This window comes from Amphibalanus amphitrite, unplaced genomic scaffold (genome assembly GCF_019059575.1).
Source record: "Amphibalanus amphitrite isolate SeventyFive unplaced genomic scaffold, NRLGWU_Aamphi_draft 000018F_arrow, whole genome shotgun sequence".
Lineage (NCBI taxonomy): Eukaryota > Metazoa > Arthropoda > Thecostraca > Balanomorpha > Balanidae > Amphibalanus > Amphibalanus amphitrite.
The window spans coordinates 1,920,001-1,945,357 of NW_024881514.1; the positions used below are offsets into that span (position 1 = coordinate 1,920,001).

General features: G+C 49.4%; 1 protein-coding gene across 1 annotated transcript in view; it reads right to left on the minus strand.

Annotated features, from left to right (window-relative positions):
* LOC122389013 (CHRNA7-FAM7A fusion protein-like) overlaps positions 1 to 25,357 on the minus strand; it is a 32,394-nt gene that overhangs the window by 4,076 nt on the left and 2,961 nt on the right. The window contains exons 2-3 of the mRNA XM_043380683.1: positions 11,013 to 11,207; positions 4,446 to 4,532 (exon numbers count right to left, since the gene is read on the minus strand). Of these exons, the coding sequence (XP_043236618.1) occupies positions 4,446 to 4,532; positions 11,013 to 11,207 (282 nt within the window). The remainder of the gene's footprint in view (positions 1 to 4,445; positions 4,533 to 11,012; positions 11,208 to 25,357) is intronic.

Sequence of the window (25,357 nt, forward strand, 5' to 3'; positions counted from 1 at the left end):
ATTGGTGGTCCCGGCTGCGACCGGGTCTGTTTGCAGAGCACACGAACAGGGACAGGGGGTGGGAGAAGCCAGCGGCTGAGGATGGCTACACGGCTGAGGGTCGCAACAAAGGCTGAGGATCGCTACATGGGCTGAGAGTCGCAACTAGCAATAAAGGCTGAGGATCGCTACATGGGCTGAGAGTCGCAACTCGCAACAAAGGCTGAGGATGGCTACATGGGCTGAGAGTCGCAACTCGCAACAAAGGCTGAGGATCGCTACATGGGCTGAGAGTCGCAACTCGCAACAAAGGCTGAGGATCGTTACATGGGCTGAGAGTCGCAACTCGCAGCAAAGGCTGAGGATCGCTACATGGGCTGAGAGTCGCAACTCGCAACAAAGGCTGAGGATGGCTACACGGACTGAGAGTCGCGGCAAAGGCTAAATGAGAACACAGATAGAGGGAGCGCGTGAATGAATAGGTATGGCAAGAGGATGATGGTGACTAAATGTACAGACTGGCGACCGGGGATTTCCAAAAAGGTTTAAGCTACACATTCACAAGCTACATATTGCGCGAGGGCTGAGTGTGGCTACTGACTACCTAGTCTAGAGGAGGACCAGCAGACAGTCCAGTGGCGGTGACTTTAAAATACGAAGTCAGGTCTTGTAGGAGGTTTGGGATCCAAACCCTCCGTTTTTCATCACACTGAAGTTAAAAACGTATATGTAATGCCCAGATGCTTTGTTACTGTTACGAGTGTTTGTAAAGCCAGAGCTTTGATGAAGTGACCGACGAATTGGTATTATGCAGAGCTACGTTTATTTAATCTGAGCTGATGTAGATAAGAAGAAATACGTTTTTCCGTCAGTGATAATGCTCAACATCCGTGGCCTTTAGCTAGCAAACATTACAAGGAATATGTGCCTTCCACAGAACAAAAAACAAGTTTGCCATAAACAAGAACATAAATGGATATCATAAGCGGGCTATGATTGTGAAATGTGATAAAGGTAATCTCGTAAGTATTGGCTGGAATTGTATCCACATCGACAACTACCGTGATTAGGTAAATCAATTTGCTGTTCCACATGACCTATGGGGAGCTGTTACTGTATATAAGATTTTTCGCCCCGGCTAATCATCGCAACTGCAAGCCGCTTCTAATCCCAACACCAAAACAAACGATACGCCGAGTAAATACACCCGGCAGTCTCCTTCCTTCCGCAAACAATTCGGTCGCAGTCCGGGCGTTTCAATTGGGTGCTTTCAGCCGGCCCAGTGCGCCGCAGATGGTCGCGCCCATCGCCGACCGGCAGCGGCGAAACCGAACCGCGACGTCGCCGACGTCGCACTCGACGAATCTCGCCGAGCAAAAATGTTATTTGATTCGCCGCTGCGATCGCCGGGCTGCGACCGGCGGCGGATGGGCCGCTGCCGGTCCGATATACCGCTGGTGAAGCCGGGGAGAGCCGCAAGTCCCCGGGGATCTGGCGGAGAGCCGCGGCAAACGTTCGCTACTTTGGGGATCTGGATTGGCTGGGCGCGGAGTGGATCGGCGGGGAAACGAGCACAGGGTCAGGGCTGGAGAGGGAGCGCAGCATTCGAGAGGGGTAGTTCACACATACACCAATCAACAGTACACACAGAGCCCCACCAAATAACCGTCTGACAGAGCTCCGATTGACGGGCGATCGACTGAGGGTGGGCGGGGCCTTCCAATCACCGGCGGCACGGGCGGCGGACCGACGACGCGGCCCTGTGCGTCCCGACACAGGGACGGTGGCGCTCCTCAGGGAGTGGGGGGGGGGGGGCGAATCAATACCGCACGGGTGGGGTCTTCAGGAGCCGCCTCACCTGTCAGGAGCGGACGCTAATGGGCAACTCTGAGAAGCCACTGCGGCAGAGTGGTCCAGGGAGACGACAAGCGCGTCTCGGCAGACCGCGACATAGCGGAGGACAGAAGAGAACATGCCATCGAGCACAAAAGGAGGAAAGTGAGCTAAAGTCAAATTTCTACAAAGTACTCGTAGTAATCAAACGTCACTCATGCAGCATGAAAGATTTGAGCGTGCAATAAAAATGAAGAGATATAATGAAAGAATGGAGAAACAGACAAAGCTGTCATCAAACCATGCCTGTCATCCGTCGGAATCTTTGAAAGAATCATCTAACTTTTGGGCTAACTTTGCGTTGGACATCCTTCGGCCCGTAAGCGTGGCCGCTGGGTTGTTGACAATGCCGCTGAAGAAGCTCAGACGTAGTGGATTCGGTGTGTGGATGGTGGTTTTGCCGACTGAGCTGTGTGAAAATAACGAATAGCGTTCAGCCCAGTGGCTCGGAATAATCCTGTATGTACCTATCGTCCAAATGGAAACGCAATCGCCATCCACGTAAAAACATTTTCTTCACTCATATAAAAATACATTCCATGTCTATTGATGGCAGATCACAACTACAAATACAGATCTTCTTAGTTCTTTCGCTTTGGGCTCGATTTATTGGAATCATTTTTGGAATCACTTTTGGTCAGTCGATAACTGTTGAAGCGAATCACGATACAGCAAAGCTGCTTGCGGCGTATTTTATATTTTGGTGGCGAGCACAAACCAGACACGCTAGAAGTGGGTGGTCAACAGCTTTTTGTCTTAAAGAAATTCATTTCATTTATGCTTTATATCAGGTAAAACAGTTGATGGAGGATCATAAGACTAATATATCGATGCATTCCACCCATCCTTTTATATTACATTAGGTTTCCACTTCTTGCTCCCGGATATGACACAAATATAACCCACACGAAAGTGCACCAATCTCTGAGATCAGGTATATTACTGAGTAGATAAGTCAGTCAGCAAGTGCTGTGTTTGGGAAAAAGGGACATTGACGATGTTGTGCCAGGTGCAGGGAGTGCTGGTGACTGTGGTGCCGTTGGTGCAGAGCTGTGCTGTGAGGTCAGGTCAGGTCAGGTCGGGTGACCGCGCCGACCACAGCTGCTGACTGAGCAGTCTGAGGCGGCGGTGGCGGCCGGGCAGTGCTCCCGCCCCGCCTGCGGCGGCTAGTACCTATCAGCGGCAGTCTGTCCGAGTTGGTCGGAAGCACATCGTGAGCTACGAGCGAGAAAACGATCAGCGAGAGGAGAATGGTGATACCTGCAACACGGCACAGGCGCCCAGTGAGGCGGGCCGCGCACCGCCGGCGAATGGCCCGGAGCGCGCCGGTTACGGCCCCCTCCGACTGCCAGCGGCTCTGGGGCGCAGCACCAAACGCCGCCGAGACACCGCCGAGCATGCAGTAAAACCGACAACTAGCTTCCAACGGCATACAATGAAACGAAATGAAAAGAACAGCCGACTGCCACTTAGTACATTACTCGGCTGCCGCACACAACAGATCGCACGGTCAGAGAGCACATGACAGATAAATGCACCAAGGAAATAAAAGCTAGCATATCTAAACGTGTTAGCGCATAAGGTGCAAGTTAAAAAATCACAATGCAATGGAGAAAAGTGTTCTGAGATTCGATTCCACAGGACCTTAGGATATTGATAACGGATGCTGGTGTAGTAGGAAATAAAATACCCTTTCGGTTGAGGTTGAGTGGCTGGATGTTTGGGATGTAGGCATTATTAATCACCCTTTATTTTCTGTTTACGAAATCTTGTTCCGGGGTACTCATCACGAGGCACATGCAGGTTTGGAGGATCTTGTAGCTGGTATAAGCTCACGTTTGTGTAGCTGCGGCTCGCAGAGGGCTGGTAAGGCCGGGATATCAAACAAACCGTTATATGGAAGAGCGCCGTCAAATCATGCAGCAGGATCAAACGACAGGAGCAAGCGGCTGAAAATCCCGTTCAAACCAGGCGAAAAGAGCCATGAGCCGGCTGTCAGCAAAACAAAGAACTCGTCCAAGTGCCCCGATTGAACTCAATCCAAAATAAAGAAACAAACATAACAACAATAAGCGAAGGATCCCACCCAGGAAATGGTGCTAAAAACGAGAAGGAAAGAAGGAAGAAAACGATAAAAGCCGGTGTTTTGGGCGCTCGTGGGATGCCCTTGGGTTGCCGGCCTCCCGGTGGCGTTCGAGCCAGCATACCTATCAGAGGCACGGCGTCGCTGGTGTTCGGCATCATGGCAGCGACCAGGTTCAAGAACACGGTCAGAGAGAGTAGAATCGTCACTCCTGCAACGAGACACGGTCCCCGGTGGAGGTAGAGGCGGCAGCGGCGACGGCATACCCACCAGGCAGGGCAGGGCGACAGCGCGCGCGGGCGGGGGCGGCGGCGGCGGCGGGGGCGGGGGCGGCGGCGGGGGCGGGGGCGGCGGCGGGGGCGGGGGCGGCGGCAGGGCTGGTGGTAGTCTGGTGCTGTGTGTTCCTGCGTGGTGGTCTAGCTCCGTCTGACGCTCACACAAACCTAGCGCACAAGACGACACTGAGCGGGCGGCATGCGATCGTGCCTACCTATCAGGGGCACAGCCTCTGAGGTTTCTGGCATCATTTCGGTGGTGATGTTTAAGAAGAACGTCAGAGAAAGCAGAATGGTCACCTCTGTCGGAGAGCCAGAAACGGTGACACGTCATTCCGGGCGGCGCGGTGGGGAGCGGCGGGCCATGCGGCGCTCACTGCTGCGCGAGTGGAGTCCGGGGACAGCCAGTCGGTCATACACAGTCAGTCGCAAGCTTTACAGGTTAGGGCATGGTTATATTTCGGCAGTCAGCTGTATAAGAGACAAACATGTTTATTTTTTTAAGATACCACGTAAAAACACATTGCAATAAAAGCCTGGTAAGCTTGATTGCCAGAGCCACGGGCTTATATGCAGCGGAAAAAGTTTGGCAAAAGTTCTAAATGAAGACCTAATTTGCACGTAGATGGACTTTTTTAATCATTGTTGCGCTGCTCCAGGCCTACCAATTTATGGCACCATCAGGAAATAACAAATATTCTATTATCGCAGCCATGTTGTTGATTTACGACTGAAATATACCCATACATCTCTGAGAAGCCTGGGTCAACATATTCCTGAGAGCCATGCTGTGATTTAAGTGGCAGCTGGCCAAAATCACCCTTCATAAATTGTCCACTCTATCTGGCGAATGAGAAAACTTTATATCTATTTATTAAGAACACCCAAAAGCAACATCAGCAACGAAGTGTTAAAAAGTATTACAGCATTAAACTATTGCTTACTTTTTGCCCAAAAAGACGGTTAACACAACAGGAATCTGTAACTTATTTAGCATTGAACTCATCTTAGTTGACAATGCCATATCGGTAGCGTTTAAACTGACGTTTACTTTATATAAGCTTTTAGAAACATGCATGCTAAATTCTAGTTATTTATCAATTAAGTAGTTATTTATTCATTTATCAAGAAGTAATGTTAAAAGGAAAATCACCATTCTTAACAAAGAACATGCACAGGCTTTCTCCGTCGAACAACAGCTGATACCATTTTATGTCTGGTGGAAGTCGTTACATGCTGCAAAGATTAATTGAAATTTCACAATGCAAGAACGTATTTTTCTTAAAAAAAATGTTCTTAAACGTCTCAGAGCATTCGTACTAAAAGTACAAAGATTCGTTCGTTAAAGAAAGGTACAATAGTATAAAAATAAAATAGTCGTGTATTTGAAAACAAAACCGAGGCATGTCCCTATAATCATTTGGTGGTCAGTTTGAGATCCTTCAAAGTGGTCCAAATAAAACGGTGTGGCCTGCCATGTTCGACGGAGAGTTTTTCAATGTGTGATGTATGTGGGTTGTCATCGCATGCAACATAAACATGCGAGAAAGCAGCAAGCCATGCTATTGGTAGTATTTCAAGGTCCGATTACGAGCATGAACATGCTGGAAAGTTGGGGCCTATGTTAAGCAGACCAATTTTTTAGGAATCATTGAGACTTTTCGTTGATACAGTGCTTACTGAGTTAAAAAACTGTCCCTTAATGCCAAATTCCGCTTTCATTAGAACATATTAGAGCTAGTTGAATCGGTCGTAGAACTGTTAGACAATTTCAATTAGTTTTAATATACCTAGCTTTATTTACTAATTATGTAGCATCTCAAATATCGAGCCGAAACCCGACACATGTCTGTCGCGCACCTGTGCCGAAGTGAAGCCAGGGTCGCTGCAGCAACAGCTTCCAAATGCCTATCGGCCGATTGGACTTTTCGCCGGCACTGGGTCGGGGCCAGGCGTTCTCCGAAAGGGCTGCGTCTCTTCACGCACCACTCAACCGCAGCTCTGCCGAGATCAATGTGCAGAAGTGGTCTGTTTTCCGCAATGTCGCCAAAACAGCTCGCCGCGGGAAGTCAAGAGGCAGCTGCTTCGGACGCCCAGCCCCCCATTGTGCCTCTCAGACAGCGACCTCCCTGGGCCACTGCTATCGGCACCCAGTCAGCGGCAGGGCCGATATTTCAACCCAGCGGGGCGGTGATTCGGCCTTGGAGCTCCACTAAAAACGCTCGCCAGATAAACAGTGGCTGTCTTTATTTTGATTCCTTTAGACTGTTCGAAACTGCCACATGGTTCATGTGATATGCAATTCTATAAAATGATTCCATTCGCAAACTATTCGTAATGTCACCAGGACCCGGCAATAACATTTGAATTATTAAACATTCGAAACTTATGGTGACATGAAACGAGTAGTCCTTAATGACGATTCTCAATTTAAACACGAAAAGTCTCAATGAAAATAAAACAACCCTCTCTCGGATAGGCGTTTGTTAGCTGCAGACAGGCTGAGTGCGTGCATGCCATACCGGTTACTGTCCAACATTCACAGCGTGCCATTTAGTTCAGCAGTTTATTGATGCCAGGATGTCTGCAGAAAGCGTTCGTGAATAGCTCAACGGCCTTTATAGTGGATGAAAATGTGAAGATAGAGCGATGCGCGACGGAACAATGGGGCCATACATTTACGTGGTGATTCTGTTACGACTATCTGAAAGAGTTATGGTGAGAGTGCGCCTAGAAATGTACGCCTTGTCATTTTGAATGAGAATCGTAGGTAGTTTAAAAATAAGCTGTAATTGGCATTAAATGAACAGCTCATGCTTATATACCAAATTCAATTTGAGAGAGGAATGTGATATAGCTCATAACTTGCAACAATCAAACAACGTCAACGGACATTTATTGTGGCAATCATGAGCTGCATCTTTGAATCAAGTATTCAAGACAAAATAATTAAGTTAATCCAAGGGCTGTTACTCAGCAGAGCGCATTCTGTTGACACCGGCGTGTGTTCTGTACGGCCCACTCGCTCGCTGCTAAAGTGGTTCTGGTGTGAGACTGGGAGCCTGTTAGCCCGCGTGGCTCCGGCTGAAGTGTGGGGTTTCATCCTAGGCCGTGTCGGACTGTGTCATTGGAAATGTCACGACTGTGTCGGAGTGTCAGAAGCGATGTCAGGACTGTGTCGGCCCGTGTCATTGGAAGTGTTGGGACTGTGTCGGGCGGTGTCGTCTAACAGACCAGCACGCGAGCACGAACACTGGTGGGCACACTGCGCTCAGCGGCGTTAGAGACGAGCTCTGCAGACTATCGTCTGTTTAGTCACTGCGCAGACACACATACAGACAAGTCAGCAGACATTTCAGACGGACGGACGGACACTTGATCACACCAGCTCAGGCCGCCAAGCCACAAACCGGGGCAGTTCCAACTATCCTACAATTTTTAGATTACTTAGCTGATCATCGTTTCCTTTTGATCGCGACTGCCCAAAACCGATTGGGATAATCTGAATTAGTTCTTTGACAGGTGCTGCATTTTTGGTATTGCATATTCCTGGTTTATAAAGCTTTCGTAGAGCGCGGTTCTCGCATGCCATTTGAATACTTGGAAGAAAGAAGTTTGACCAGTAGGTCATTACTGAATAATCGATAGTCGGAAAGAATGGCAAAATCAATGAAAATCAGATGGAACAGTAACCTTTTGCTCATAACTAAAAAAGCTAAAGAACAAATCCATTTGGATTTGTTTTTAGCTAGCTTTAGTTATGAGCAAAAGGTTACTATTCCATCTGATTTCCATTATAATCATAATCATGCTCCAAAAAGCGTTTCACACCATTCAAAATCAATGAAGAAACAAATAAAACAAAACGATATCATCATTAGGTTAAAAAATGGTTTGGGTGCGAAAAATGAGATGGGAAAGAGAGCATATAAAGGGACGAGAGGAATGATAAGGAGGGATAGAGGGGATAGCGTAAAGAGAGGCAGAGAGTGAGAGCGAGAGCAAAAGATGAAGAGAAAGCGGGAAAGAGCGAGAGCGAACGAGTGAGTGAGTGAGTGAGTGAGTGAGTGAGTGAGAGAGGAAGAGAGAGAGTGAGCGAGAGAGAAAGGGAGAGAGAGAGAAAGGGAGAGAGAGAGAGAGAGAGAGAGAGAGAGAGAGAGAGAGAGAGAGAGAGAGAGAGAGAGAGAGAGAGAGAGAGAGAGAGAGATAGAGAGAGAGAGAGAGAGAGAGAGAGAGAGAGAGAGAGAGAGAGAGAGAGAGAGAGAGAGAGAGAGAGAGAGAGAGAGAGAGAGAGAGCGACCGAGAGCGAGAGCGAAGGAGCGAAAGACAGAATCGCGGCGCTGTCTGGCCGCCCAACTGGAAGGCTGTGGCGGCGCCGACGTTAGCCTAATTACTCAGTGACGAAGGACGGAAAACGTCGGGCGGTGATGGGCGGCAAGAGACGTGATGGGATTACGTGGCAGACCGACGGATCAGCTGACGGGCCCACCAACGACCTCGTCCGCGGATAGGGCGCAGTAAAAACCCGGCGAGAAACACTACATGGAAGCCAGCGGGCCGACGGGGTGCCGGCAAAAAAGCAGCGGCAAGGGAGACAGGTAAGAAGACGGATCGAGGATGGGGAGAAAAGGAGAAAAATACATAGACGAATGGTGACAGGAACTGGAGAGGAAGGGAGAGGAGAGTAAAAAAGAGAAGAGGGTGAATGACGGACGCCTGAGAGCAGGGTCAGAGGGTGAGAGGGTGTCCGTCGGCCGTACGCTGACGGCAGCCAGTGAATTGGAAGGGTAATGGTCTCGGTGTTTTGGCCGGCCAGCCGATGGTCACCGCACCACCGACCGACCGGCAGCCCAGACACTCTGACGTAGGAGAATCCCCTCAAAGGCACCGGAGCAGTGTCAGCAGCAGAAGGGGTGTGGTCCAGCGGGGCTTCTCTGATTGACACGTGTCGCTCTTGTAAGAGAGCGGGTACAGCGTACCGCTTCCTCCGCAGAACCGTTGATTAGATTACACTTGTTTATAGGACTGTGGGGGCGGGTTTAATGCACCTGATTTTCCAGACATTACTTCTAGGCTAGTATGGGAAAAGCCAGGCCATTCAGTGTACTGTCTGTTTGATGGCCGGCTGCAGCTTCGCGTCGGCCAAATCTTCACCCAATCGCAGGCTGACGAAGGGACCGATTGACCTCTCCTTTAGCAGACTGCACCCAAGGGTCCCGAGCTATCACTTCATTCAGACTACCGGCGTTTGCGGCTTGGCGCTCTGAGCATGGCGGGCGTCTGGCATCGCTACCGTTCCGTTATTTAGTGAGCGTGCGTTCAGGTGTTCAGCTTTTAGCAGTCATCTTTGATCGACCGACCCTAAGCCCGATAAATCCATTTCGGCAGCCGAGACAGCGACCGGATCGCCACCAATTATCACAGCGCAATCACCAGGGTCTGTCACAGAGTACAACAAACTAATATCACGGAAAATAATTCCAAAATAACAAAAGTGCGACCCATGACACGCGAGCAGGCACCGGTCGGGACCTCGTACCGGCTCGGCCATTTGCTGACGCTGCTTTATGATCACGCCGACGGGTTACGGCGTCATTCGTCAGCTCCGCCGGGCTCCGATGGCATCGGCAGTGACGGTGTCGCGCGCGCCGATATGTAATAACCGCGGCGGAGCGACGCGACCGCCCAGGAAAGAAGGGAAGGCGTGCCGTGTACTGGTCCGGCACGCGGCTCAGTGGAGCTGGCTGCTCTCCTATTGACGGCCGATTTTAACTGTGTGAGAAGATATGAATTGCATCAAGTATTAAAATCAAAATGATTACATCAAAATGAAGAACAAATATTTTTCGAAGCTTGAAAACACATATGTAGTTATTAAAGCAATGTTGAATGACTTAATTCAAAATATTCTTCCGCTGGCAGAACCAACTGGCTGTTTCCAAAAACGGTGCGAGGTCTCGATCGGTCAATGCTCTCGGTTTCGGTCAGTGCTCAATGATGGTCTCAATGAGCGCCCCTGCCAAACGCCGCGCTCCCCGGGCCACTGTCTCGGCTGCTTATACCGACCTGAGGCGGCGCCGCATTCGTCGTTCGCCTCCTCCAGCGGGTTTGAGTGGCTGTGATTTACCGATATTCAGAAGTATTGGACAAATTCGGCCCGGCTATGGTCGCAACCGCTATTGTGGGTTGATACATTCATGGATTTTACGAGCCCGTGCGGGTTTACGACTTCCCGCTTTGAATAACCTTTGCATAGAGAAGTGAATTGAGAGAATGAGTTACTTGGCTGCCGTTTGTAGGATAAGAAATGTTCCTGAAATATCCTGAAACAATATTTATTCGATAGACAAACGGATGACGTTCAAATTTCTGTGCAATAATAAACAATATCGGTTGAAATTTTTAACTGAACTGATACTTGTGTTCGTTCCACTTCATCCAACAGGGAAAGATAGAAAATTGCTGGGCCCAGTTGTCTTATGAGACGTTTGATATTAGTTCTTTTTCTAGCCTCTAGATATATTGGAACGTTTTATTAACTTCTACCAGCAACAGGCAATCGAACCGATTTTCAGTGATAACTGAAAATCGGTCATGACAAGCTGGACGGTGGGCACCGTCTGCGATGCGTTTAGAAATGACAATATTTCCGAGTCAATTCAACAGCCACAGGGACGCCGGCGGGAGGCGGTGACAGGCGAGACGCCGCCCCAGGCCCATGTGTCTCACCCTGCCCCGAGGCACGTCGCAAAGGTCACGGCGGAGCCGGCGACCGGACTTACCTAGCGTGAGTTTCTCTCCGGAGTCGGGAGGGAGCGTGAAGCCCAGCAGGGCCATGGAGGATATGAGGACACAGGGGATGATGAGGGTGGAGAAGTAGTACAGCGTTCTCCGGCGAATCTGTATCGTGAACGTGATGTCCACGTAGGGCGTCGGACAGCATTCGTACACTATCACATTCCGCTTTCCCGGTAAACCTGGAACACAAATATATGGTAGTCAAGGCACATTGGTCTGATATTAGGGAGGAAGTAATAGCTGACTTTGCAAATAATGAAACTGATCGGTAATTTATGCATAAAATAATAATATATACTGGAGTTAAAATTGCCCGTTGAAATTACCTATTGCAATCCCGTTGACTGTTGAGTTACATAAGATCAAAGATACACCATAAAGAGTTGCACATAAACACCTCTATTTACTAATTTTATTTTCAAAAGTTTTGCTGAAACGGTTTTCTATGATGTGTGATTTCTCTCGTTTTAAGGATTCTAGCACAAAAGTGAATATAAAGGAGGCCAGGATCATTCAATTTCCGTTGTTGAGCGGCAAACAACCTTGTTTGCGGGAGAAGTGCTAATTTGCACAGTCTGGAACGGCTTCAAACATTTCCGAGAGTTGACTTCGCTTCTCACCCGTGGTTTTCGGCAGCAAATAACGTCGTTCAAAAGGAACTTTGTTCTTTTATCTGGCGTCCTTCACCAAAAGGGTTCTAGAACTCGGTTCGAGCCCTGCGGTACAGCATAACGTCCAGGCGCCTATCTTACTGCCATCTGGCGGCCGTTTAGTAAGCTCCCCGACTGCGTCCACTGTGCAGACTGGGTGTTCCACTAAATAAACGTAGCATTGAGACTGCAGGCCTGTGCTGCAGTCGACAGTCGTCATTATTGCTGGTGGAATTATGAGTCACGAATTTTATTGATTTTACACTTGAAAGTAGGCAATGGGAAATGGACAATAATGGGAGATAATGAACATGTCATACATTTGTGTTTCACACCGTACTGGTAACCCAAAAATTGCAAAACAGAAACTGTATGACTCACGGGAAATACAAGTTCTCGATATAGCGTGCTAAATCCGGCTCATCTAGCGTGTAGTGGGGTCTGATGGCAGGATCCCGTGACCGGACCCCTATCGCCGTGCCGTCTCGGGTGGCCGACGCCGCGCCGCTCCAGCTCAGCACGCTCACGCACCGTGTCGAGCGCCGCTCCGCAGAACTAGCCCCGTTCCGGCCGACCTCCGCCGGCTGATTGCCCGCTGAACGATCGAGCGCTGTCCGTCGCCGAGAGTGGAACGGACACGGGAGGAACGCAGGATGGACACGGAATGAACACGGAACGGACACGGAACGGATACGGAACGGACACGGAACGTTCAACGGACACGGAACGGACACGAGAGTGACGGATGAACAGCCAGTAATGAGACGTCTCTTTGAACAGGGATCCTAAACCGAGACCCTGCCACTAATATGGTCAAATCAGCACACACATCAATGACCATTTTTAACCGATGGATGAGACAGGATGTAACGAAGATAGACGGACTGAACAGACACGTAGCCAACAGGGAATGGTCTCGACCACGGACCTTCCCGCTCGCCGCCCGGGGAACGGGTGCCGACGTCTGTATCGACCGCCGGGATCCTTGTTGACCGTGCAGAGGCGCTGTTCGACATACCAATGCCGACATGTTGTTGCGGCGCCTGCAGACGGCGCGTCGGTCCGTCTGGTTCACAGCGGAGCAGATGAGCACACATACGGGCGTATGGAGGCGGGTCCCGCGGGAGCCGCGCGGCTTTGAGCCTGTTACCAGCCAGCGCTGGCCCGCCGGTGTTTTGAGCAGCGAGCGATCAGCGAAATGCTGCAGCTGCATAAAAAAAAACTGTGTGGGGAGCTTCTCTGAAAATATGCGGTGTGGGTATTCGCTATGTGATATTAGATTCTGCGTGGATATCGTGCGCTGCATAACAAGAAAACACACGCCTTTTAGTATTGTGAATTCACGACAGGGTTGTTTACATGGCAGATATTGAGCTTTAATTCTAAGCAAACTGCCATTTGATTTGTTCTTAGAGATGAAATCCTTTACCTATCAACTTTCGATTAGCGTTTTGCATCATACAGCCCTACTGCCTAACGCCATCCTCATTCCCTTTAATATGCAGCTGATAAATAATATCATTCCAGGGCCTCGTCTAACATGTTAACTGGGGGGTGGGGGGCAATTGCCTCCCCAGTCAAGCGGATTGCCCCCTCCCAGTTACCAATGTCCCCCCCAGTTAAAGCTTGAGCTTTTTCACAAAATTAGCTTTTCACAAAATTTTCCACGAAATTGGCCCTGCCACTCAATCAAACGCCAAACACAGAGGAGAGAAGTGTGTTTATCACAATCTGGTGGGGCAATGTGAGGAGGTAACAAACTAATCTATCTACTATACTATTTGTGAAATGAAACTCTGTCTGTCTGTCTGTTTGCACCGTGCAGAGGGGTGCTTTGACGCCGTGCACAGGTCAAACGGTGCGGTCGATGGGGCTGAAATTTTCGCAGGGTGTTGATGACGTCACGCGCACGTGCAGTGCCGAGGTTCGAGTCCCGGGGGGTGGATGGGTCGCACGTGGCACGCGCTGGAAAAATGTGCTTTTTCTTCAAATTTTGCTGGACTCTCAAGCTTGCTTCAAGGCATCGGCAGACGGGTTTGATGAACTTTGCAACTAAAATGCATGACGATCGGCGGCGGGTGCCTCTCATTTACGGATTGGCAGCTTATTTATTTTGATAAACAGAGGCGAATGAAGATGTTGATTTTCGTTAAATAAAAACAGTTTTCAATGTGCTTAACCGAATGCACCACGTTTGCCACAATGCGTCACATTTGCCTCAGGGCGTCATTTTTGCCGCAAATTGCACAACGTTGTCAAATATGGTCCGATAAAGGTGCAATTCGGTGGAAGGATGCATGATTAAACGACAGGTACAAATGCACCGCGTTTGCCGCAATGCACCACATTTGTCACAAGGCGCCATTTTCGACCGAATACGATTAAGAACAATGGAATGCCACGATAAGGAGCAGGGTTAGGAACACTTTTTTAGTTCATCAGTTTATATGATAATCTGTGACCTCACATGACCCAGTGGTAGTGGTGATAGTGAAGTGGTAGTAGTATTGGTAGGAGTAGCGGTAGGGGTAGTCGTAGTATTAGGGGTAGTGGTAGGGGTAGTGTTAGGGGTAGTAGTAGGGGTAGTGGTAGGGGTAGTAGTAGGGGTAGTAGTAGGGGTAGTGGTAGGGGTAGTGGTAGGGGCAGTGGTAGGGGTAGGGGTAGTAATAGGGGTAGGGGTAGTGGTAGGGGTAGTGGTAGGGGTAGTGGTAGTGGTAGTGGTAGAGGTAGTAGTAGGGGTAGTAGTAAGGGTAGTAGTAGGGGTAGTAGTAGGGGTAGTAGTAGGGGTAGTGGTAGGGGTAGTAGTAGGGGTAGTGGTAGGGGTAGTGGTAGGGGTAGTGGTAGGAGTAGTTGTATGGGTAGAAGTAGTAGAAGTGTGGTACAGGCCGATCCAATGTGACGTGGTGACCTATACGACCTGGCCTGACCGAAGGTGACCTGGCCTGACCCAGTGTGACCAGGGATGGCCAACTTGACCTGACTTGACCCCGTATGACCCAAATTTCATACAACTTAGCCTTCAGAATAGTTCTTATGTTCAAAATTTTCCTCTACACGCTTCCGTCCATATCTCTGCTTCCAGACGACAGATCAGTTTAAATCAAACACCATTCGAAAGCAAATTGACTGCTCCCGCATTTTATGGCTACGCCGCGAAGCAAGTGGCGCAGCCGCTTGTCTACTATACTATTTGTAGACTGAAACTCTGTCTTTCTGTGTGTGTGTTTGCACCGTGCAGAGAGGTGCTTTGACGCCGTGCGCAGGCCAAACGGTGCGGTCGATGAGGCTGAAATTTTCGCACAGTGTTGATGACGTCACGGGCACGTGCAGTGGCGTGTTTCGGGTCTCGGGGTGTGGATGGTTCGCACGTGGCACGCGCTGGAAAAAGGCGCATTTCTTCACAAATTTGCTTAGTCTTCAAGGCATCGGCAGCCGGGTTTGATGGACTTTGCAACTAAAATGCATGACGATCGGCGGCGGGTGCCTCTCATTTGCAGATTGGCCAAGTTATTTATTTTGATAAACAGAGGCGAATGAAGGTGTTGATTTTCGGTAAATAAAGACAGTTTTCAATGCGCTTAACCGAATGCACCACGTTTGCCACAATGCGTCACATTTGCCTCAGGGCGTCATTTTTGCCGCAAATTGCACAACGTTGTCAAATATGGTCCGATAAAGGTGCAATTCGGTGGAAGGATGCATGATTTGACGACAGGTACAAATGCACTGCGTTTGCCGCAATGCGCCACATTTGTCACAAGGCGTCATTTTCGACCGAATACGATTAAGAACAATGGAATGCCACGAGAAGGAGCAGGGCTAGGAACACATTTTTTAGTTCATCAGTTTATATGATAATCTGTGACCTCACATGACCCAGTGGTAGTGGTGGTAGTGTAGTGGTAGTAGTATTGGTAGAAGTAGCGGTAGGGGTAGGGGTAGTATTAGGGGTAGTGTTAGGGGTAGTGTTAGGGGTAGTAGTAGGGGTAGTGGTAGGGGTAGTAGTAGGGGTAGTAGTAGGGATAGTGGTAAGGGTAGGGGTAGGGGTAGGGGTAGGGGTAGTAGTAGGGGGTAGTGGTAGGGTAGTAGTAGGGGCAGTGGTGGTGGTAGGGGTAGTGGTAGGGGTAGTGGTAGGGGTAGGGGTAGGGGTAGGGGTAGGGGTAGTGGTAGGGGTAGTGGTAGGAGTAGTTGTATGAGTAGAAGTAGTAGAAGTGTGGTATGTATGTATGTATGTATGTATTTACGATCATGGGCGATCCACACATGGCGTGGCGATTACTGCCCAGAGTCTGTGTCGGGTATATGCATGCAGGAACAAAGATCAGTCAAACAACAACAACACACACACACACGCACATACAGGAAGACTATATGCACGATTTCTAACATACCGTGTACTTATATACAAGACGAGTGCCTAATTCAGGTTATCACGATGGTCTATCGTTTTTCCACAGAGACTTGACAGCGCGTGCGAATTTAGAGGGTGGCAGCTGTGAAAGTTCGGGAGGTAGGTCGTTTAGGAGCGCGGCGGCACGGTAACTGAAACGCCGCTTACCGGTTTCTAGTCGGGGACGCTGGAGCTGGAGAAGGTTATCCTGACGTGTATTTCTATCCCTGGTTGAGGAGTCCCGGTTTCTGGCAAACATAGAGGCAAGTGCTACCGGTTCGCCGTAGTGTATCGCCTTACGTGCAGTGGCCATAGTTTGAAGTTTGTACATATATTCGGGCGGCATCCAGTTGAGTTTCTCGCGCAGGTCAGTGACGTGGTCGAATTTGCGGCGGCCAAAAATAACTCGAGTAGCGAAGTTCAGGATCTTTTGGAGTCGATTCAGGTTCTTTTTTGTTCCATTTCCGTAAACTGAGAGGCAGTAATTTACTCGGGAGATGACTAAAGCTGTAACAATGGTTTTGATGACCCCATCGGGAAGACAGTGCCGCACATGGGAGAGGCCGATGAGCAGGCCCATACACCTCCGGCTGAGCTCGGATACATGGGCTTCCCAGGTCAGACAGCTGTCAAAGACCACGCCGAGGTTTCCTGCCTGCGCACATACAGGCCGATCCAATGTGACGTGGTGACCTATACGACCTGGCCTGACCGAAGGTGACCTGGCCTGACCCAGTGTGACCGGGGATGGCCAACTTGACCTGACTTGACCCCATATGACCCAAATTTCATCCAACTAAGTTATTATGTTCAAAATTTTCCTCTGCACGTTTCCGTCCATATCTCTGCTTACAGACGACAGATCAATTCAAATCAAACACCATTCGAAAGCAAATTGGCTGCTGCCGCATTTTATGGCTACGCCGCGAAGCAAGTGGCGCAGCCGCTTGTCTAACTTACTATTTAAACAGGATCCATCTGTCTGTTTGTTTGTCTGTCCGCCACACCGTGTAGTGGGTTCAATTTAGCCGGCCTACAGGACAGACGGTATATCGTAGGGGGTTGAAATTTGCACACCTTCTAGGTGACAGAGCGGGTCAGCGCCTTTTCTAGGTTCCGACTCGCTGGGGTGCACGGTTCGCGCGTGGGGCGCGCCGGAAGAACGCCACTGAAATTTTGATCGGTTCGTAGATCTTCATTGAGAGCCGGGGTCGAAGAACTTTGTGGACTAAATGCATGCCGATCGGCGGCGAGTGCCTCGCATTGGCGGATCGGCAAGTTATTAATTTGAATGAAAAGTGGCGAGAGAACGTGTTGATTGTCGCTAAATGGGTACAGTTTGTGATAGGAATTTACAAATGCACCGCGTTTGCCGCAATGCGTCACATTGGTCACAGGGCGTCATTTTTGCCGCAAATCGCACAGTTTTGTCAAATATGGTCCGATATGGGTGCAATTTGGTGCCAAGATGCATACTCAGCCAACAGGTTCAGATGCGCCGCGTTTGTCGCAATGCGCCACATATGCCACAAAGCGCCATTTCCGACAAATTAGATTAAGCGTAATGGAATGGCACAAATAGGAGCAGGGCTGGGAACACTTTAGGTATGGTTTTTTAATACTTATTAGATCCAATTGGTCTGTGACATGCCATGACCAAGCGGTGTTGGTATGGGTAGGGGTTGGGGTAGGGGTAGGGGTAGGGGTAGTGGTAGGGGTAGTGGTAGGGGTAGTGGTAGGGGTAGGGTAGGGGTAGGGTAGGGGTAGGGTAGGGGTAGGGGTAGGAGTAGTAGTAGGGGTAGGGGTAGTAGTAGGGGTAGGGGTAGTAGTAGGGGTAGTGGTAGGAGCAGTGGTAGGGGTAGTGGTAGAGGTAGGGGTAGTGGTAGGAGTAGTAGTAGGGGTAGGGGTAGTGGTAGGGGTAGGGGTAGTAGTAGGGGTAGGGGTAGTAGTAGGGGTAGTAGTAGGGGTAGTGGTAGGGGTAGGAGTATGAGTAGTGGTAAATGTAGTGGTAGGGGTAGGGGTAGTGGTAGGAGTAGTGGTAGGGGTAGTGGTAGAGGTAGGGGTAGGGGTAGGGATAGTGGTGGAGGCAAAAGTAGAACAGTGGCCCGGGCTGATCCCATCGGACGAGAGGTCCTGGCCTGACGCAAAGTCACCGGGGCTGACCCCTTCGACCCGTCTTGACCCCGTATCACCCAAATTTCATCCAACAAAGCCTTCAGAACAGTTTTTTAATTCTCTTCACATTTCCGTCCATATCTATGCTTCTAGACGACACATCGATTTGATTCGAACACCATTCGAAAGCAAATTGGCTGGTGCCGCAATTTTTTCCTACCACGCAGCAAAGCAAGTGGCGCAGCCGCTTCTATACTACTATTTGAACAGGATCCATCTGTCTGTTTGTTTGTCCGCCACGCCGTGTAGTGGGTTCAATTTAGCCGGCCTACAGGGCAGACGGTACGGCGCAGGGGGCTGAAATTTGCACACCTTATAGGTGACAGAGCGGGTCAGCGCCTTTTCTAGGTTTCGGCTCGCTGGGGTGCACGGTTCGCGCGTGGGGCGCGCTGGAAGAACGCCAATGAAATTTTGATCGGTTCTTATATCTTCATTGAGAGCCGGGGTCGACAAACTTTGTGAGCTAAATGCATGCCGATCGGTGGCGGGTGCCTCGCATTGGCGGATCGGCAAGTTTTAATTTGAATAAAAAGTGGCGAGAGATTGTGTAGATTTTCATTCAATGGGAATAGTTTGTGATACGAGTTTGCAAATGCACCGCGCTTGCCGCAATGCGTCACATTGGTCACAGGGCGTCATCTTCGTCGCAAATCGCACAGTTTTGTCAAATATAGTCCGATATGGGTGCAATTTGGTGCCAAGATGCATGCTCAATCGCCGGGTGAAAATGCGCCGCGTTTGTCGCAATGCGCCACATATGCCACAAGGCGTCATTTCCGACAAATACGATTAAACGTAATGGAATGGCACGAATAGGGGCAGGGCTGGGAACACTTTAAGTCTGATATTTTAGTACTGATTGGATCCAATTATTCTGTGACCTGACATGACCCAGCGGTGTTGGTAGGGGTAGGGGTAGGGGTAGTGGTAGGGGTAGGGGTAGGGTAGGGGTAGGGGTAGTGGTAGGAGTAGTAGTAGGGGTAGGGGTAGTGGTAGGGGTAGTAGTAGTGGTAGGGGTAGTAGTAGGGGTAGTGGTAGGGGTAGGGGTAGGTGTAGTGGTAGTGGTGGGGGTAGTAGTAGGGGTAGTGGTAGGGGTAGGAGTATGGGTAGTGGTAGGGGTAGGGGTAGTGGTAGGGGTAGGGGTAGGGGTAGGGGTAGGGGTAGGGGTAGTGGTGGAGGCAAAAGCAGAACAGTGTCCCGCCCGGGCTGATCCCAGCTGACGAGAGGTGACCTATGTGACCTGGCCTGACCCAAAGTGACCGGGGCTGACCCCTTTGACGGGTCTTGACCCCGCATCACCCAAATTTCATCCAACAACGCCCTCAGAACAGTTCTTTTTTAAATTCTCTTCACATTTCTGTCCATATCTATGCTTCTAGACGACACATCGATTTGAATCGAACTCCATTCGAAAGCAAATTGGCTGGTGCCGCAATTTTTCCTACCACGCAGCAAAGCAAGTGGCGCAGCCGCTTGTCTATATTACTATTTGAGGAGGGCGTAGTTTCTGTCTATTACGAAGGTCGCGACATGGTGCTACGTAGCGCGGGTTACAGATCACACCGTTGCACCTACCGCGCTGAAATTTGCGCAAGTTATAGAACAAGGATGGACAACGTGCCTTTAAGCGGTCTCGGCTCGATCGGATCGATAGCGAGCGCGTGGCGCGTGCCCAAAAAGTGCAAATTCGCGTCATAGACTTTACATGTATAAATCGGCTGGCAAAAACGGGCGAAAATGGCTAAATTTGCCCGACACGGGTCCGTTCCCCGTGCAATATCTCGGTAGCCGTGCGCCCGATCGGCACGGGGAAAACAGCATCGTGTAGAGAATCGAACGGGCAATCGAATAGTGTGCGGTGCAGGGGTGGCACGCGCCACGTGGAAGTGTGAGGGCAATTTCATTTCAAAAAGTGCCATTTTAAACGGATTTTGGATTTTATTTTATTTTCCCGTGACCATCAGACTGAGAGAGTTGAAACAACGTCAATTGCCAAGAGAAATGTACCGCCTCTCATGGAAAAATTGTGGACAGCTAATTGATCAAAAACAATGTGGAAAAATCGCTGAATTAAAATGGTATTTGTCCATAATGTGCCACTAAAAAGATACACGGGATTTGCTGCTTAACCTGATACGCTTGACAATTGAAAATGCTATCATTAGAAAGAGCTTTCAATTCTCTCCAAGATCCAATCATCACGTTTGCATGACAAGCAACAGTATTCTTAAAAATATAAATGTTTCGAACCTCTGCAAAACGATTTTTAGCGAAAATTACCTACGCCTTTCATTTGTCATAAAACTACGCACCTAAATTATAAAACACATTTGACAGATTCTGAAGTGGAAAGCATGCTTATCAGACACGGGCACCTCGATGCGGTGGATATTTTTTCCAAACCAAAACGTTTAGCCGTCAAAAAGCAATCGACCGAAATGGATAGATAACCCAACCGACACAAGAACAACCAAACACCCGCCGATCGAAAATGCCCCTTTTCGCGTTGCGTAGCACGCGGGTCACCCTAGTATTAACCCTATTCCTGGCGGGGGGGGGCCTCAGGAGCCCCCCCTGAGGTTTTTTGGTTATTTCTCCCAAACGCGTTGAGCTAGGAAGCTCAAATTTTCTGACTTTTCCTAAAAGGCTTCTACGCAACATGTCTGAAAATTTTGAGTTGATCTGACCTCAGGTCAGGTCACCAGAGGCGGTTTGGTGACCCTACCTCAGAAAAGTTTGCAATCACGCCAGAGCTAGAGTTTTTGACCGATCAATTTCTTCTCTTCAGGCTTTAGTTAGGGTACCAGTATGTGCAATTTGTTTATCTCGGAATTTTGATATCGGTGACCTAAGGTCAGGTCAGTTTCGCGACCTCCCCATTATAAGTCAATGGGGGAAAATCAACTCCCTGTTTTTACCACTAAAACGGGTCGGAATGGCCCCATATACCATACATGACTTCATATACGATCAACCTTCACTACCTTGAGGTCTGTTTTGCTGTTGGGCAGCTGTGAGGTCATGTGACGTCATCAAAGGTCACCAAAGGTTTTTGGCCAATAACTCCGTACAGGAACAAGATACAGACGCGTGGATGGTCTCATTGTGTTCAGCTTGTCAAGACGCATCGAATGATATACATGATGACCTCGAGGTCACGTGACCTGAGGTCAACCTTTGACCTTGACCTTTCGAGGTCAACATATATGTCATTCGATGCGGATTGACGTGAGGATCACGATGATGCCCTTAGTTTGTTCCTATCTTGACTAATTCGAAAGTTATTCGAGAAAAACTCTCTCCATATCTAGCGCCGCCATTTTGACTTTTTCGACCCCTGTGACGTCATCTTTGACCTGACCTGAAAATGACCTTTGTAAAAATTGTAGACCTTGTCCATGCGTATCCGATGCCGTTTACCGCTTGTCGCTATCTTGCTTCGTTCTCGAGATCTCAGGGGGGGGGGGGCCGAATCGGCCCCCCCCGCCAGTTTCTTGTCCCGGCGGAGCCCGCCAGGAATAGGGTTAAAGCATGACTCGGGTGGGTGGCCTATGTTTTTCTCTTAAAAAAAAAGCATGGTGTCAAGGTTCTGACGAAAAATAAGTAGCCTAAACGCGGTGAGAAAACAGGATTTGTGGGTACCCTAGGCTTGGCTCCTTCAGTCTCTTGCCCCCACCCCCACCCCAGTGAAAATTCCATAGACGAGGCCCTGTCTCATTGGTACTGATAACTAGCTTATTGCTATCGATAATGTAGTTAAATATGCTCCTTGCTTTCTGGCTAAGTGATTTGCGCAATGAATGATTAGTTCAAAAATTAAGCCTTTTTCGTTGTAATTGCAGCATAAAACATTACAGTTCCAATTCTATATTCGATTTTCCAAAGCATAATGAAAACAATCTCTAACCACTTAGCTGATGGCCGATTATATCTCAGGATAAGCCTCTGAGCTAAGCTCGCTCGCGATGAGGAATGGTTCTCCAGCCCCGCCGCTCTCTGCGGGGCCATAATTGCACGGCTGATACCGGGGAGAGGCGGGCCAGCGGCGGCCGGCGGCGACCGCGTGCAAAATTCAGGGGACCGCCCTCAGTGCGAGCCTCCAGAGAGTGCCGGCGCGGCGGCAAGCCAGTCAGCCGGGCGGCGCTCGGCGGACGGGGCTGAGGTGCGGCCGTCACTGATTGGGATTTAGGGCCGATCCCAGGGCGGCCGGCGCCTCCTCGGTTCTCAGAGGTGATCAGCGCCCGCCGCCAGAAACACGGCTGTGACCGCCAAACGGTCAGTGAGGTCGAGAGTGGCGCCAATGGGAGAAGTAGCCGCGAGTCAGACTTGATAGATAAACGGTTACGGCGTGTAATACCACCACACAGAACATCTGAGGAACTGAGTTTGCTCCAATGCATTTATTAGTTTACAACAATCCTCCCAGACTCAGTGAACGCATGACAACTTTGCAAACGGCCGTTTCATGGTAATTGCCACAATGTTGCATTACAATTTGTATGTACACTTCTGTGAACTTTGAAACACAATAGCCACAGCTCACTGCACTATTGCATCATGAACACCCAACTAAAATATTACCAAGTAAAAAAGTTGTGGGTTCGTTCACGAAAAGCAGTGAAAGAAAAATATTCTTAGAGGGAGAATGAGGTGGGGCAATGAGGTAAAGAAGTAAACAAGGGAGGAGAGAAAAGAGAAATAAAAGGGAAGGAAATGAATAATTTTTCAAGAGAAAGGGAGAGAGTGGAGAAGCGGAGTGCGCCTGGTAGGGTGCATTAACCACTACCGGTGTGATTACAGAAGGTCGGCCGGAGCACTCCCCTTCCCGGGAGTTCCGACCCTGAGACAAACTCATTACCGAGCTGCTCGCCGGAGCCGGCTGCCCTTCCACTAATGAACGGGCCTGCAGTGGGAGCGGCTCGGCGCCGAGACTGCGCCCCGTGACCTGGACAGCTGGCAGTGGAGCAGTCAGAGGAGCGACAGAGGAGAGACAGACGGGAGGCGGAGGAGAGTCAGAGGGGGACAGACGGGAGGCGGAGGAGAGTCAGACGGGAGACAGACGGGAGACGGAGGAGAGACAGAGGGGAGACAGACGGGAGGCGGAGGAGAGTCAGAGGGGGACAGACGGGAGACGGAGGGGAGACAGACGGGAGACAGACGGGAGACAGACGGGAGACAGACGGGAGACAGAGGGGAGACAGAAGGGAGACAGACGGGAGACGGAGGGGAGCTGGTGGAGCGACTGACGAGACCAGAGCTGTAACAGGTATGGATGGGAGCTGGCTCAGAGTCAGAGGTACAAAGGCAGTGTCCCAGAGGTGAGCTGACGGTGAGCCAGAGGCAAGCTCAGAAGGACAGCTGGAGTTAATGCCTGTCGAAAGCATCGATTACAAGTACTGATGGAAAGATCAATCAGTGATCACTTACAGTTTTGCCTACTTTTTGTCAGCGAAGTTACTCTGTGACACAAAGAGCGCGGCATTAGAAGCTTCGTGCACTTCAGTTATCTAGAGAATGTACGCTGGTATTTCGTGGTTCGGAAGCTAGTTTCAGCCATCGCAAAATTAAGCAACACCCGCACATCATCATGGACCTGAGAGCAATAGCGTGTCGACTACGTTTTTCCGCGCAGCCTGTTGACCGTCGTGGCGCGACGGCGGCAAATATGGCGCGCGGGCGGCGGCCAAAAACAGCGGCTCGGCGCGGCGCGGCGGCCAAAAACAGCGGCTCGGCGCGGCGCGGCGCGGCGCGGCGCGGCTCGGCGCGGCGCGGCGCGGCGCGGCGCGGCGCGCCGACGGCCTCTGGTCGATGCTGCAAACACCACGGTCGGGAATCCCAAGCGTCCGAGCTGGCCGGCGGGCGGCCGCGCGCGCCGGAGATGGGAGCGTAGATCACCGTCTGCCGGGCGGCGGCGCCGAGCAGCCGCGTTACCGGCACTCAGGGTTGTATACCAATCAAGTCGATTGAATTGATTGATTTGTTTCAACGCGTATTTTGAGTTGATTGGATTGAGTCGATTGACTTTTCGAGATGACTGGTTGACTGACTCGTTTGACTTTAGCGACTGGTTGACTGATTTGATTCCCGAAAATTAGAGTGACTCGTATGATTGAGTCGATTGAATGGAAAGTTCAAATAAGTTTTAGTTGACAAAAAATAATGACACCAATTGATGACACCAAAGATCACAAAACTACACTGAAAACTGCTTGTCATCACAACTGCAATATGGGGTAGATGGCCAAGTAAAGAAGAGGGCCTAAACAACATGAACAGCCAACGTTGACTTTCAACTGCAATAACTCAGTTATTGCAACTGCAATAACTGAACTGCTCCAATCCTGGTGATAGAGCCTGGCGATGCACCTACCTTCCTTTCTGCACTCAGCAGGAAACTTTTTTTTTTTTAAATCCAGATGATAAAGTGCAAGGCCCTATATACTAATAAAGTGTGATTAATTAATAATTAACATCTCCACATCTCCTCAGAAACAACCCACTGAACTCTATAAATATCTGAAACCCCTACAAAAATAACTGAAACAAAAGCGCCGTTTTCGTCTCGCTGATTACGTTTACGTACAATTGATAGCTACTTTGCTGCATTGTTTAATTTGCAGCAGAATGTTTGTTGATCCTTTTCTCCTGAGAGCCTAAGCATAACATATTTAATATATTTCATTTTCCTTAAAATATTTTACCGAATATTATTAAGTGTTTTATTTCAAATGAAATAATAATTAAAACGAAATTGGTGCTGTACAACCGATTTATTTTATGATGATCTACCATACTACATGATAATCAATGACGTCATCTTACCGCAAAGTCAAAAGAAGTAGAATAAGGATTTATAAAAGCTTAGCATACTTATTGGCAAAACCAAACGTTTTCGTTGTTTCGCAGTCGCGCCGTGCCGTTTTCCCAAAGTCCCTGTCCTCTCCATTTCCTTTTAATTAATCCTCATCCCTATCCCCCAGTCCTAACAGTCTCAAATTGTATTGCAATAAAATGTTTTGAATTCTTCACATAGGTACCTAACATTGACATGCCACGTCCAGAATCGTGGACCGCTAAATGCTTCAAATCTCTTCCTTCCCAATCTGACAACATC